Source organism: Parasteatoda tepidariorum, chromosome 9 (assembly GCF_043381705.1).
Source record: "Parasteatoda tepidariorum isolate YZ-2023 chromosome 9, CAS_Ptep_4.0, whole genome shotgun sequence".
Classification (NCBI taxonomy): domain Eukaryota; kingdom Metazoa; phylum Arthropoda; class Arachnida; order Araneae; family Theridiidae; genus Parasteatoda; species Parasteatoda tepidariorum.
In genome coordinates, this window is record NC_092212.1 from 80,844,391 (window position 1) to 80,861,347 (window position 16,957).

General features: G+C 30.2%; 1 protein-coding gene across 2 annotated transcripts in view; it reads right to left on the reverse strand.

The window, feature by feature from the left end:
• Positions 1-2,542: 2,542 nt before the first annotated feature.
• Positions 2,543-16,957, reverse strand: part of LOC107456560 (uncharacterized) — a 79,201-nt gene continuing 64,786 nt past the window's right edge. For both annotated transcript variants that reach the window (XM_071185322.1, XM_016074456.3), the window contains 2 exons: positions 6,920-7,062; positions 2,543-2,723 (listed from right to left, as the gene is read on the reverse strand). In XM_071185322.1, coding sequence (XP_071041423.1) covers positions 6,983-7,062 — 80 coding nt within the window. In that variant the 3' untranslated portion in view covers positions 2,543-2,723; positions 6,920-6,982. The remainder of the gene's footprint in view (positions 2,724-6,919; positions 7,063-16,957) is intronic.

Here is a 16,957-nt window from a genome sequence, read left to right on the forward strand (position 1 = left end):
TGTGCAGTGAGAAAAAAAAAAATAAACGGACGACTCTAAGTAACTTTTGATCTAATGATCGGATCTTCATGTCCTCGGACTCAATCTTAATGGTTTATTGAGGGGGTGACCTCAAATATACTAATTAATTAGTGCAGACGATATTTTAAGCGACAAAATCAGACAAAAACTATACTTTCTCTGAATAAACGTACCTTTTTTGCCGATGGATTCGGAATTCTGACACCTACAATATAGGCTGTAGATACAATCTGGGAAATGCGATCACAATAGTGTGGTTAGGTGAGCGGGCCAAATATTGGACCGCTTAATTTTAGTTTTACTTTTTAACCTTTTAAAGAAATTTTATAATTTCGTAGACTTACTCGAATCCTAGACTTTGCGTCGTATTTCGATAAATTGGGAGAATATTCATTTTTGGAAAAAAAACAAGCAAACTATATGACGTTGCAAGAGTACTGAATTTGATTGGACCACTAAAATGAGTGTTTCTTATGCTGACATGTTCTTAACAAATTAAATGCAAGATAAAGGATATTTACCTTTGTTTCGCTGCGGAAGATAATCGTCTGGAAGAAACAATATTATTTATTACTAATGGGCTGCTCCCCCTGCTCGGTAACGCTCGCCAACCCCCGAAAATTGCTACGCAATCTTATATGGTTTGCTTCGTAAACGAAGCTCGCTTCGCTCACTACTAACTTAGGTTCTTTGCAAATGCACAAAATTCTAAGAATTCAAAACAATAATTCAAATCCATATAAAAAAATTACATCTTTTTAGTAAATACTAAGTCATTAAAATAAATTTGAATTCAAATAAACGACATGTAATTCGTTAAACCTATTAGAAATGTGCTATAGTATAATTCGTGATATAAATCAAAAATCGTCAAATAAATTCGTAATATATAAATTCGTGAAAAAAAGCGCTTTCGACAAAATACTAAAATAGAGATCTATCGACAAAGACTACTCACTTCTGCCTAGCTTAATAGTATGAGATTGCCGCAGCTGATGCTCTCTGGTTATTTCAGTTTCCGTTTTTAAAAGCGCTATATGTTGAGCCACCTCAGCTAGATTTGGCATGTGACATTTTTAGCGGCAATCATTGGTCGATTCGCCGTGTAAGAGAAATAGTAACGTAAACAAAACAAAGCAAACGTTGCCACCGGCGGAAAAGAAATACAGCCAAAATTTGGGAGCCACGTAAGAGAATTCTCTATATAAGATTCTTTTCAACAGTTTCCTTAAATGCGCACAAAAAGACAGATATTTGTTGCGATTAATAGGTGTCAGTTTTAATTATTATTATTACTTGTTGATTGATTATTGTGGTTAATAAGATTGCAAACAAAAAGAACTCTGTGCAACGTCACTTCAAAAGTCAGTGCTGTATGTTGATATACGTTCGCGTTGTGAGCTTGGCATCCATTTGGCGTGCGATTAATAGGTGCGATATTTGTTGCGATTAATAGGTGTCAGTTTTAATTATTATTATTACTTGTTGATTGATTATTGTGGTTAATAAGATTGCAAACAAAAAGAACTCTGTGCAACGTCACTTCAAAAGTCAGTGCTGTATGTTGATATACGTTCGCGTTGTGAGCTTGGCATCCATTTGGCGTGCGATTAATAGGTGCGATATTTGTTGCGATTAATAGGTGTCAGTTTTAATTATTATTATTACTTGTTGATTGATTATTGTGGTTAATAAGATTGCAAACAAAAAGAACTCTGTGCAACGTCACTTCAAAAGTCAGTGCTGTATGTTGATATACGTTCGCGTTGTGAGCTTGGCATCCATTTGGCGTGCGATTAATAGGTGCGATATTTGTTGCGATTAATAGGTGTCAGTTTTAATTATTATTATTACTTGTTGATTGATTATTGTGGTTAATAAGATTGCAAACAAAAAGAACTCTGTGCAACGTCACTTCAAAAGTCAGTGCTGTATGTTGATATACGTTCGCGTTGTGAGCTTGGCATCCATTTGGCGTGCAATTAGGCGCAAAGAGGACAATTGCTTTTCTTATCTTAATGAGTATAGTTTTGATATCGCTATTCATTTGATATTTCCGTATTCGATATATCAGCCAGCTGGCCGAGTGGTTAGCGTGCCTGACTGTGAAGCCAATGGCTGCATGTTCGAATCCCCTTCAGAGCAGGGATGCTTCTGTGTGTTGTCCTTTGTTGTATGCGATGCGTGAATGAGGCTCACCTTATCAACAAGTATCTGTGGCAGTATGGCGTGGGTAATGTTGCTCGCTTTCGTAATTTTGTTCATAAGGTGTTCACCAGCCAACGCAAAATGGGCAGCACATCCGGCACCTTCCACAGCAAAAGGAATAAGTTCTGCCCCTGCCGTTAAAAAAAGTATTTGATATAGAGATGGAAGTAATATACATTTATCTTAAGATTTGCGGTTGATTGGTATTTATTGTCTTAATTCACAGAGCTTCAATTGCTACTATAATAAAAAAAAGTTTTTGCAATTTTTATTGTTGTGAGTACTTAATTTTTGAAACATATCCTATGTAATATAGAGACCTTATTTATCTTTATTTTTAGATCAAATACAATATATTGGCACATACATTTGTTCGAAGCATAAATATTTGTCTTACATTGAAATATAAACAGTAGATTAACCGCAAACAACAGCTGTTCTTCATATTTTTTACATATCAGGTTATTCCCTCAAAGAAGCAATTTTCGTATAACCTGAAAAAAAAAAGAATATTGTTTATTCAGGAATACATAGGTTTGTTTTTCTGCTAAATTTCGCTTTTTTTTTACCTCCAAGCAATCTTTCCATCCACACAAGCTGCTATCATAGTAAAGAAAAAAAATAGTATGTAGCTAATGTTCTTTACTTGCTACTTGATGATACCGCTTAAAGTGCCCCCTGGTTGATAGCTGCCTAATTAGTGTTCTTACCTCAAAAGCAGTATTAGATAGGAAAAAGAGCAAATAATTAAGTCGGTCAAATAACTAAGCCAAAGTATTGTCGATTTCTTGCTTTTTCACACTTACTTAGCATTAATGTTAGAAACATAATAATTTAAATTTCTCACTTATTTGTTCGCAATTTTCACAACTATGATTTTTTCGCAAAAACCAAATATTTTGAGAAAAAACTCAACCCATGTGGGTTTCTTATAAGAAACACCACGCGGTTTCTTTTAAAAAAATATTTTGCGAAAAGATTATTTTGCCTGAAAATAAATCAGCTTTTTAACGTATATTCTTCATGCATTCGTATATATGCTAAATATAGACTTAAGATATGATGTCTATATTTAGTATATATAAATATAGCATATATTAGGGGGACCGGAAAGTAATGTGGTTTCGGTGCATTAAATATTCGTTAATCTTAAAAACCAATTCATTTTTTTCCGATCCGTTTCGATTCATTTTCGATCCAGGATTGAAAGGTTGTTGCTAACGAGGGTGAATACATTATTGATTAAAAATAAAATCTTGTAAACAAATATCATGTGCGCCGAAACGACAATACTTTCCGGTCCCCCTAATACATGATGACATTTTGTATAAAAAGTTACTAAGTTAAACTTATAAAACAGTTAGTTGATAATTTCAAAGAAAAATTTCATTTGATAATTGCAAAGAAAATTGATTGGAAATAATAAAGCATGAAAAAACCCACTTTGTGGATAAAAAGATGGGTTTTTTCAAGTGGGTCGAATCCAAATAAATTCCACTGTATATTTCTGGGCTGAGGCCATCTGTGCGAACCCTTGTTTGTGAGCACTTTTTACGATGGCTGACAGTTGAAAGGCACTCAGCATGACCATCTGGGGTTGAAATCTCAGTATTATATTGAAGTTTCAGTTTCTTGAGTACCAGCTTGACAGGGAACGTGGCATTGCATTGCGCATTAAAAATAAATACTCTGAACCTAAGGATTTATACATATCTTTTATTGAGTCTATTGAATAATAAGTAAATATGTAATTTTTTTAATGTAGTATTCCTTAATTGTAAGTCCGCGAAATGTTTAAAAATATTATAAGCATGTGTGACTGAGAGCCCGTGACGCCCTGAGAGACTGTGACGCCCGGTGGCTGAGCGGTAGCGCTTCGCGCTGTCGTGACACAGGTCCCTGGTTCGATCTTGAGGCCAGGCAAGGTTGACTCAGCCTTTCATCCCTTCAGTGGATCGATAAATGAGTACCAAGCATGCTTGGGAACTAAACACTGGGGGTTCCGCGTTCGGCTGACCACCTGACCGGAACATCTGCTCCTGCACACCAGAGTCCAAGGTCAAGAATACTGAGATGGGCACAGTAGGCCTTGGCCCTCTATGGGCTGTCGCGCCACTGAGTTTGAGAGTGACTGAGAGCATAGTAAGGTTCATATTTTTGGGTCACCAGCAATCAAAACTTGCTCCTTAAATTAGACCAGAAGAGGATGTGTAATATGACCAGAAATTCGATTATATAATGAATCATACACGCATTATTAATACAGTTAAAAAATACGAAGTACTCAACCCATTGTTGGAATGACAAAATAACACAGATTAAACACAGTTTTAATTATTTTTAGTAACAATTAAAGAGCTATAAACGTTTCTTGCATATTTATGATTTGTTTAGATTGTAAAATTAGGAGAAAAATGAAGAAAAAAAATCNCAAGGTATGTTTTGACTTATTATTCGTAAATATTACATACAAATAATGCCAATATTGATCGAATTCACTCGTCTGAGTCCAGTTATGAATATAATATCGATAAAATTTGCTAAAGTTTAAATTAAGATAGTTTTTTTACATGTCAAAGTTCAAAAACTGCGAAATCCTGCACAAAGTAGCCCCGAATGACGGTACTTTAAATATTTTCTCAATTACAGTGAAAAATATTTTTAAAGATTGTGGTTAAAAAATTAAAAAGGAAAAATTCAAAATCTTTTCATTATTTCAATTTTCAGGTTTGAATACTAAATAAATATTTTAAATATATATTTTTAAGACTGTGTTTAAAAAATAAAATAGGAAAAAGTCAATTTTTCTTCTTCATTATTTCAATTTTCATTATAAAATTTGAATACTTAATAAATACTTTTCCCTGTCATAAAAATTAAAATAAAATAATCATATTTTTCTATTTTGCGATTCAATACTAAAATTTAAACTATTGGACGAAGGGGAAGTAGGAAAAAATTAAGAGTAGTTGCTTATATAAGGAGAGGTTTAGCGCTCAATGATTTAAACCTGTTGTCTCCGAACCCCGGGCAACAGACTGGTACCGGCTTGTGGATCAAATGCAGGGACTAATATAGGCAATAATGCAGGGATTAATATATCTATGATCAAATGCTACCAGGTTGCCCAAAGAATTTTAAATTATTTCCATTTTATTTACAGAGGTGTATTACTCTTGAGTTTGTCTATCTTTCGTTGACGGGAGGTTAACCAGTACTGATATACGTCAACTAAAGCAGCACCAATACCCCACATGTAATTGTACATTGCTTGAAGGCATGTTCAAATACAACTAAACTAAATTTATTCAATTAAAACTATCTAAAATAAAAATAAAAATTAATGCCTCTTCCTTCCCCTCAGCGGGCCGAGATAAAATTATTCAACGTTGAACGGACCGCGGCGATAAAATGATTGGGGAGCACTTGATAAAATCATCGTGGCATTAAGTTTGCATTATAAAAACTTGATAACTCGATATGATCAAAATTGCAAAAGAGCTCCAGTTTTATTTTGCGCAGTGTACACATTTAAACATTTTTTAGAGAGTTGCGTTGCGTACACATCGGTAACATTTAGGAAACATCGAAAAAATATAAAAAAAGAGTAAATTTAGACAAAAATAAAATTAGAAATCAAAAAGAATATCGATACAGAAAGAAATCAGAGGAGAAAATCAGCATTTTGGGTCAATTTTAGTTTTTGATTACAATATTTAGTTGGGTTTTAATAAACGTGTTAAATTGCTTACAGTCTTTTATTTTTCGTATTATTAGGTAGTATATATTACATTTTTCGTTTTATCTTTAATAAGAACTATTTATATCCTGATAATGCTTCTTTTCATCTTGATTAATATTACCTATAATCCGATAAAATATTGCATTTTCTTAATAAAACAAATTATTTATTTTTAACTAAGAGATTTTTGTACAATTAATAAAGTATTTCGCACTTGATGAAGTTTTTTTTATAACTATTAAGTAACAATGCTAAAAGTTAGTGACTTCTAAAAGTGTTTACTTTCTTTCTATAAAAAAACTCTTTATTGCCTGCACTGTAAAAAAATTCCTGTTCAAATCGCGATAAAAAGTACTGGAATCCTGAGTGCAGCATTCGTAACATCCATGTTACTGAGGAATATATTATAACCTTAAAATTTTATACCGTAATTTTTTCAATAATATTTATGTGAATACAGCAATTTAGTGATTTCAAAGTAAATATTACTTGGAAAATTTCGGTATACCAGACTTTTTATTTCGTAAAATTTTATGAAAAATTGCGAAAATTTTGCGATGAAAAAAAACTGGCACCTTGAGCATCACCTCCTAGAAAAAAAAGGCCTCTACCATAATGCGTTACCATAATACAAGAAATCTGATCTTTTAGTAGTCTGAACGTAGTGATATCTTTCGTACTTTTTCCTCACTGCGCAGTGTAATTGTTCAAACGTAATGACATATTTCGTATTTCGCCTCACCGCGCAGTTTATGTTCGTTACATTGGACTACTAAATTAATCGATGCTGAGGCATTTTCTATTCTGAGAGGTGTTGCCCTTAGTGCCGGAACATTTTACCGGAATGGGATTTGAATCTTTTACAACATGATAATATTTTTGTTGTTGTTTTTTTCACCATTTTATGAAATAATTTACTTCTTGATTAAGTAAAAATCACACATTTACCTCTCAAAATGCATCCTCGACATTTTAATGTTCCACTGTTTTAAAGAATGAGAAGTCTTATTGTCAGGTATCTGTTGCGTTCAGTCCTTGTTCCAAGCAACATACTTTGTTTATCAGTTCTCGTTCTTTTTCTCTTTGGATCACTAGAATATATAATAAAAAAATGAGTTAAAACAAAATAAACATCACTTTGAAAAAGCATATTTTATTATTATTATTTGCATTTTTCTCAACAGTACTAATACTACTTTTGAATGAAAGTTTCGAAGCCATCGATGAAATTAATGTCAATGCAATCGGACTAATAGTTAAGAAGTTATAAGGGTTTTCAACATAATTAATGCAATTCAAAAATAGTATTTTTTACACAAAAGAAATGTTTGCTGTTTTCCATATTTTTATAAATTCAAACAATGTGGCTTTTAAGCTACCTCTCACACATAAAAATTATACGAGAAAAGGTTTTCATTTTCATAAAACTGAGGCTATTTTTCATACTAACATTTCGCGTAATTTTCATGGCTTGCACAAAAAATGTTGTTTAATGAAAGAACTACAATAATTGTTACAAATTTACAACATTGATGAAAATGATTATTATAGAATAGATTCTGCCCGGTGGCTGAGTGGTAGCTCTTCGCTCTGTCGTGTCACGGGTCATTGGTTCGATCCCTGGGCCGGGCAAGGTTGACTCAGCCTCACATCCTTTCAGTGGGTCGATAAAATGAATACCAAGCATGCTTGGGAACTAAACACTGGGGGTTCCTCGTTGGGCTGAACACCCAACCGGAACATCTGATTTGGCAAAAAAAAACAAAAAAAACTGATGGGCACAGTAGGCTTTGGCCCTCTATGGGCTGTCACGTCCCTTGAGTTATAGATTATTATTCGATAAAAAAAGCATTATTTCTTATCAGGATAGATTAATTAGGCAAATATTCCTTAAGCAAATGTTTTCCTGACTTTATTATTAATTATTTTATTTTTAAAGATGGAATTTAGGTTATTTAAGACGAATTCGCTTATGGAAAATTAAGTTTTTAAATAATGGACTCACTGAAGAAAAAGCACAAGTAACTAAAATGACTGTAATAATACCGTAATATCTTATTTATTTTCGGTGGAAGATGTTAAAATATTAATTCCTAAAGTCCTTCCTGTAATTAAGGATAAATGATTAAACTACAACCAGAAAACAACTTGAGGTAATGCACCAGCTTGTTTGAACTAACTCTTGTTCAGAATCTCTATTAAATATTAAAAGTAAGTACTACAGCACAAAATATCGTTAAAAATACAAACGAAAAATGTTTCTCAATTCTGACTCGCTCTGAAATATTACATATTTAATTATTTTTCAACATTAAGCATTTAACACCGTCTTGAAAAATATCCATTTTTGAAAGAAATATTGTTATGTATGTTTTCAATGTTTAAACATTTTTTTTCGGCATTGTTTCGTGAATATTTAATTTAATACTGTTTTCTTTTAATATTAAGGTAAATCATATTTTCTGAAAGAATTGTAAAGCTTAGTTTTTAGTATTCGCTTTGAAGAAAGTTTATTTCCTAAAAAATCTTATTTTAATCATCATGCTTATATTTAAAAGTATTTCTTTAAAATTCGGAATTTTTTTTTCTTCATAAATTAACCATTTTATACAGAATAGCTTTTTAAAATTTAATCATTAAATTCGGAAGTATTTGTAAGAAAAAACTATTGTTTATCATTAGAAAATATTTTAATATTTGTAAGAAAAAACTTTTATTTGTCATTAGGAAATATTTGAATATTCGTAAGAAAAAACTGTTATTTATCATTCGAATATATCTGAATATTTGTAAGAAAAAACTCTTATTTGTTATAAGAAAATATTTGAATATTTGTAAGAAAAAAACTAATCTTTATCATTAGAAAATATTTGAATATTTGTAAGAAAAAACTATTATTTGTCATTAGAATATATTTGAATATTTGTAAGAAAAAACTCTTATTTGTCATAAGAAAATATTTGAATATTTGTAATAAAAAAACTAATTTTTATCATTAGAAAATATTTGAATATTTGTAAGATAAAACTATTATTTGTCATTAGAAAATATTTAAAAGAAAAAAAATATTTGGAAGTTTGTTTGGAAATAGTTTTATTTATGTAATTTTTTCCCCATGAAAATTGATTTTTAAAGAACTTAAAAATAAATTAATTCACACAATATTATAATTATTATAAACTAAAATTTTCTCCCAATATTAAAATTCTTTTACACCCAGAAAAAAAAAATTGGAATTGAGAACTCCTTTACAAAGGAAGAAAATACTATGTTTATCAATTAGTTAAAAATAAGTACAGAAATCTGTTATTAAAATAGTTAATAAAGTAGATTTAAAAATATTCCTTTTTAAAAAAATGGGTGAATAATGACACTATAAAAATTAGTGAAATAAAATAATAAAAAAAAATTATAATAAATTAATGAAAAAGTTTGTAGTAATATATTTAACCCAATAATTTATAAAATCTCTGAAATTTCTGAATATGAATTATACCGGGGAATAAGTTTTTTGCTGCATTTATAAAAATACTTGAACTTGCTTAATTTGGGTGAGAGTATTTGGTTGGTTGGTGTCGTATCCTCTATTGAATCATATTTCAAGGTGTGCTTGAATAGTTTTTGTTATTTCTATGGCATTAAATGAATACAAATCCTCTTCTGTGGGGTAGTTTAAGAGGTGAAGGCCTGCAGCGACTGCGGGCAGTTAAAAACATGATATGGTGTCAGTTCCACATTAAGACAGTTGCCACAGTTTTGATATTTCGTAGTATTTCAAATGAGAGTATTTCAAAACTAAATTTATTTTTGCTTCTAAAGCCACAATTTTTAAAATGACATTTTCAGTCTATTTTTGTCGAAATGTACAAGTTTAAAAAATGTTATACAGGGGATATAACAGAACAAACTGTAAAGGTAGTTAGGACTCATCACTGGGTTTAAAATGTCATCGGAATCCATGACCGAAAATGTCGTTGCACGAGGAAGCTTCTTTATTCTGACCTGTTCAGAAACACTGGAAAAAGCAGTTCATAATTGAAAAGCACCCCTAGCGGCGTACGTTGACATTTCCGGTCATTGGTTCCTATACAATTTGAATTCTGATGATTTACCCTAATTCCCCTAACCATTTGTTGTAACTTTTTTGGCCCCTGTTATACATAACACTTCTAAACGTGTATTTTTTGATAAAGATTAGATTACAAATTTCATTTAAAAATACCTTAGCCAGCGTGAGAAATCGACTGCAGATTTGAAATCAGCGATACGAAAGTATCTAACATTTATTTAAAAAAGTTTACTAGTGTTATTAACAGAAAAAATATACAAAAAAAACTGTTTAAAATGCCTAGTCGTTTAAAAAAGTTGTAAAATTATTAATTGGTAAAAAATTAACAAAATAATCAAATACAGTCAAACCCCGCTATAGTGAACCTTCAAGGGACTGAAATTTCGGTTCACTATAACCGAGAGTTCACTATATCCGTTACGCGACAATTTGACTAATGGTTCCCAAACTCCTAACTTTTATCATACATTATTCAAATAAATGACTGAAAAATATTATGCAGTAGCAAAAAATGTGTTAATTTTTATTACTCCTCGTCTTGAGTGCAAAAAGAAATTCGTAACCTTTAGCTGATGAGTAATCCTCAACATCAGATTTGGAAACACTTCCCGATTCTCAGATAATTTTCCGAAATTTCTGTTATTCCGCTTTTTAAACCTGTCTGACCTGCCATTCGAGCACATAAAAGTAGTTTCACAAAATCGATCAGCAAATTCATCAACATTTGTTCAGATACTGGATGATTACGGCTTCTTCGAATGCTGAACCACTTTAGTAATGCTTCTTCAACATCCTTGTGATCTGCTTTTCTCAATTTCTTTCTGACATCTAAATTTTTTTCATGAGCAGAAATTATTAATTGCTTATTTTTCCATATGTTACAAACTGCAGATTTGGATAGTTTAGATTTCCTGCGAATATCAGCTTGATTTCAATTTTTCTGATTATGCCCATTTTATCATCAATGGAGAACGTTTTACGTTTACTGTTTGCCATAGTTAAATTTGAGACACTTGTTCGCAGACTTTTTTTTTAACTGAACTGAGATCAAAAATGAGTTGAAATGAGGGCCTTATCAACACAAATTAGTGTCCACCTTTTTGACCAATAATGAATAATTACCCATTCCCTCTGACAGAAAATGCATATTGATTCCATTGACACCTTACAGGTGCATCACCTGCCTGCCTGGACACATCTGCTTGGTTTGTTTAGGGATGGGAAAGTGAGACAAAGGAAGCAAACAAGCAAAAATGCTTATCGCTACATTCCCCTTTATAGATGGTTTTAAAAATCGGTATATGTATTTACTTTGAAGTAGAAATTTCAAAATTATTACAAAAAAATGAAGAAAAAAATCTGTCGAAGACAGAAAAAAGTTCACTATATCCAACTTCCTCACTTTTTTGGTTCACTATATCCACGAAAAATAACATTATAAGTGTATAGCAAGGCACGGGACCGAACATTTCGTTCACTATATCCGGGAGTTCACTATAAGCTGTGTTCACTATACTGTGCTTGACGTAGTAAGAAATTATAGCAAAACAAATTTAAAAAACAGTTTATTACATATTAATTGCTATGCTAATCAGTTAGTAAAATCCATTAAAGTTATTAACTAGTAGAAGCAAGCAGTAAATTATACAAAAGAAGAAATACTAAAAAAATGCAATTTTAAAAAAAAAATTGTTTAGAATCCGCTAGAAAAAGAAATTTTTAAAATAGTATCATAGTAAAAAAAGAAGATATTCCAAAAAATTACTAAAATAATCCTTGAAAATAATAAAAAATAATTGAAATAATTAATCAGTGATAAATATAAATCAAGTAGTTATTTAATAAAGTTTCTAAAATAATCAATTATGAAAAATGTCGAAGTAACCTAACCACCGAAATGGTATTATACATTTCAGGAATATGAAAAACCAAAAACCTTTTCTTCAAGTTCTGCATTATATGTACACGTAAAAGCTTTTTGAAAGGTTTAAAAGAATAAATATTCTTTTATTATAATTCTATTTTGACTTTATTGAATATAACTAGTTATCATGACTAAAACCATTCACTTTGAAACATATTCCAATTTCTTATATGAAAGCGATATTATGCTATTGATTTTTTTCCAGCTAATGCACATCACGAGTTAAGTATCATAATACCGCTTATTTCTGTTCATAATCTTTTTTTTTTGGGGAAAAAAAAACAGTGAAAATCTTAGTCTTTAATAATCCCGAAAGAGCAGAATTTTGTGTGTGTGTGTGTGTGTTAGTGGATAAAATAGAAAAATAAGGGTATTAAGTGAATTAATTTCGCGTACAACATTTTGCTGTATCACTGATTAATACTAGATATTTTTGTTTAGTTTAAATAATATAACATGATTCCATGAAATTTTGTTATCTTCTTTATTTTAAATATCAATTATGAACGTATAATTTTTATGCCTTTGTCCTGGAAATTAAATTGATCTCCCTAAACTTAAGTTAGTGTCTTCGTAACACTGAACTAACTAAAGCAACTCAAATTATAATATACTAATGACACCTTAAAAGTACACTAGTACATTGTGTTGTAATTACACTAATAAATCTAGTTAATTATGCTATGACGTACTAGTTAATATCCATACAATAGTATTGATTTCCTAAGTGAACGATTAACTCATTGAACTTTCCTAGTGTTATTACAGTGTTATAATAGTAATTATTAGTATAACACTAGTGTCTAATAAGTATTAAGGCTAGTAATTACAACAATAATACTATAAAATACCACTTTCTTGTTAATGAGTGTCTAAGGACTAGTGACTGAATCAATAACATTAAAAGTATTATCTAAATTTTTTAAAGTTAAAAATGGTATATTATTTTTTCAAATTATAACAAACATAAATATTCTATATTATTATTTTATTCATCAATATTGAAAGTTAATCCTCGGCGGCCATGTCGTATGATTATGCGGCATGTAAAAGATCCCTGGAGTGCCTTATTGGCTCTTGGCATTTCCGGCAAAATTAAATTCATAGTGCACTTTAGCATCCAAATAGAGTCTTGGTACCGCCATCTAGCGTGGCAGAAACTAGACGTCCAAATTAACATGGCCAACGGTATCTCACCCATTGTGGTGGTCCTGAAAGAATGGATACCACCTCTGGAGAACGCACTAGGTCTGCTCACCGGCAAGACCGATTATGCAACTCATTGGAAATAATAAAAAATGAAAAAAAAAATATTGAAAGTTAGTTTTCATATTACTTAAAGAAAATGTTCTTGCAAAATGAAAAAGTTTGATAAAATTTGGTAAATGTAGTAAAATTTAGTAATTTTATCATGATACCTTAAAGCATGGCATGAAAACCATTTATTCGGAAGAATTTATTTTTCAGTTTTGTATTCTCTGCTAAATGTGTGGTAAAAATAACAATTTTATAAACCGGAATTTCTGGTAAATCATATAAACAGAAACATTAATCACAAGAATGGTTGAAATACTGTATATTTTAGTTTTATTAACCAGAATTAGATTTTTTTTTTACTAGAAATGTTATTATCATAGAGTATGATAATTTAATTTGAATTTTTCCTCCATAGAACTAAAAACATAAAAACTTCCTTGATTGCCGAAAGAAATGGAAAAGAATTGGAAGGTGAGATATCTCTGGTCATTCAAGATATCTCTAGTCTCACCCGGAACTAACTTGTCTAATTGTTTACCATTTAACTTGTTTTGGCTTTTTTCGTCCCACCTTCTTCAATAATAATTTGGCAGATTTCGATAGTTCTTGACTAAATTTAAATTTGAAATGCTTTATGCGCAGGCATTTTTTACTTCAGTTTTGACTAGGATTCTAAATTAATATATTCTCAGGGCAACCATTACGGAAAATCCTAGACATTTTCGATAAAAAAAGTAAGTTTGCAGCATTATTATCATACATGAAACAAATTAAATATTATTTTTTAAAAAAAGCATTTAAGAAAAATTATTAAAGAAACTTATTAATTTTATTCTGAAGAAAAAGTTTTAGAATATTAAAAAAAGCAAATTTTATCTTGTCGATTTCAAAAGGCAAGGAAAAATAGCTAAAGGTGGAAGATTAAAAGGAGAGGAAATATTTTATAAAAGCAAAAGAAATTTCCTTTTAAATTAAGCTTGCATGTAAATGTTAAGATTTACTGTCGCTTCGAAATTCTGAAATTAATGGACGTGTTGTACTGGTAGATTCGCAGAACATTCTTTTCACGAAATTTCTGAAGAAAAAAAACCCCAGGTGAAAAGAATTTAGTGTACATTACTTATGGAATGTGCAAAAAAGAAAAATAAAGCCTAGGAAAAATGATCTATAGCTATTGTGAAACGTAGCGCTGTATTTTCTTTTTACAATTTCTAGCGATTGCCACCTGTTTTATTTAAATTTCTAACATTTGTATCGTCTGAATTTTTTTTCTGCGAGTTTCAAAAATGATGAATAGACATGATGATGGAGAATTTTGCTTAAACAGAATTTTGAAAAAACCTGTTAAAAATATTTCTTTAAAATGAAATTCCTGAGAATTTTATTTTTTTTTATATTGGGAATTAACGTATTCAATTGTCGTGAATTTAATCGTGGTAATAATACTTTTCAGAAAATATCTATATATATTTAAAACAATTAAAAAAAATTTTTAAAAATACTTTGTTTAAAATCATGCTTAATCTGCAGTAACACGCTGCCGTGCAATAGAAAAATCAACGTAAGCTGCAGAAAATTCAAAAGTGATATTTTTTTAAGTTTGGAATTTTTGAAAAGAATTTTTTAAAAAAAAAATTAGTTACTTTCAATACAAGTTAAGACTAAATAATACGTAGGAATTTTTCAGCGAAAAGAACCTCCGGCAAACGTTAGAAACTTTAAAAAAAATTGAGTTTAAATAAGCAGGAAAAAAACTATTATTCGAATTTTTATTCCCATGCTTTCTTTACTTTTATGTTCTCAAATAAAAAAATTCAAATAAGCATACAAATACTTATTTTGTTCAAACTTCATAAAACAGGATACTTCTAAGAAGTTTCTCTAGCTTCTTTCAGATCAGATGATTGAAGAGTTATCAAAAGTTGTTTTCCATTTCAAAGGAGAGAAAAAAAGTTTTCCTTAGTAACATAAAAAAGGGACGCAGGACCCTCGTATCCATCATTTTTTTCCTTCCTACTTTCTTTCAAAACCTTTTGTGAGTTAATGTGGGTTGATACTTTAACAGAGTGATATATCTGTTTTCTTTGTTAATATTTTTTCAGCAAGTATTGTTTGATATTCTTTTCAATAAATACAACTGCAGAAAAAAATAGATTAAACGTTTAACCATGATACAATTCATATTTGTCGTAACTTTAATAAGTTGCAAAATGAAGCATTTTTTCCCGTTCAAGTTAAAAAATAATATCCTGTAATCAGGTTTCAGATAGTTTAATATGCTTTGCGTTAACTTGGTGTCATGATAAGTTTACAGTAAACTTGGACGATAGTGTTGTCAAACGCTCTTCAAAATTTTTAACAGTGTAGTCAATAAGATGTTTTTTTGTGTAATGAGCGTTCAAGTTAAAAATAATATGTTGCAATCAAGTTTTAGATAGTTAAATATGCTTTAACTTGGTGTCATGGTAGGATTACAGCAAATTCGCGCGATATTGTTGGCAAACACTCTTCAAAATTTTTAGCAGTGAAGGCTATAATATGTTTTTTGTGTAATGCGCGGTAATTCATTGAAAATTTGGAAACATGCAAATTATCTGCAGGAAAAATGCTAATTAATAATTTGAATTAAAGAAAACTGGATCTAAAAAAATTGGAATGCATTTCTGCATTGCCCCAAGCTTATCCATTAATTAGAGCTCACTTATTTATTGGAATGCTAAAAACCATTCGGCAAACAAATTAATTGTACAATAAACATATTTTGATCACTCTTAATCACTCAATTACTGACTAATGATGATTGTCCTAAATCAAGTATATATGTTACTGGTGTTTAATTGACGAATTACATTGGATTTGCGGCCACTAATATTTACCGATTTAGTCTTGTAGTTTGAACTACATTTAAAAGACAACAAAGTTAATCTATATGATATATTGAAATTAAGTTTAAGAAGTTCAGTGATGTAATTCCACTTAGTTTGAACCAATTTCAAGAGTCGATTATTATCAATTTGAACCATAATATAGTGAAAATTAATAGTGTATGCTTAGAAAAAAAGGATGATTAAGACTAGCAGAATATAACAAAATTTTGCCTTGTTTGCGGCTCTATGGAAATTCCAAAAAGCGTGGTAGTTCTTTCTGAAAGACTTTGGTAATTAATTTAGTGAAGTTAACAATGAAATTTGGTTTAATAATACGTGATAAAACTCTGCAAATGAGGTAAGACTAGAAAATTTTGTTTGGTTCCTTAAAAAAATGGCAAAAAACAATTTATTCGGTTAAATTTACTTTTCAGTTTTGTATTTTTTACAAAATGTATGGCAATAAAAACTATAATTTTGAAAAAATTGCCAATTTAGAACAAGAAATTATCAGATGATGGCTTCGGATGTTTTGATTTTATTTACCAGAATAATGATTTTATTACGATAAGTGTCCTTACCATACAAGCACGGTAATTTTACCAGAATTTCTCCTACGTGTGAGAAACTTGATTAGATAATTTATTTAGTATGAAACAAAGTAAAGAGACAAGGGTGCTATCAAGATTAAACCATAATATCCGGAAATGCATTTTAAGAAATTTGGATATAATAAATAGACTGAGTTTGAACTAAAATTAAGAGTCAAGAGTAATCAAGTTACACATCAATACCGTGAAATCAAGTTTGCGAAATTCGATGATGTAATTCAACTTAACATCATTCAGTTTGAAACTTAATTGAACGAT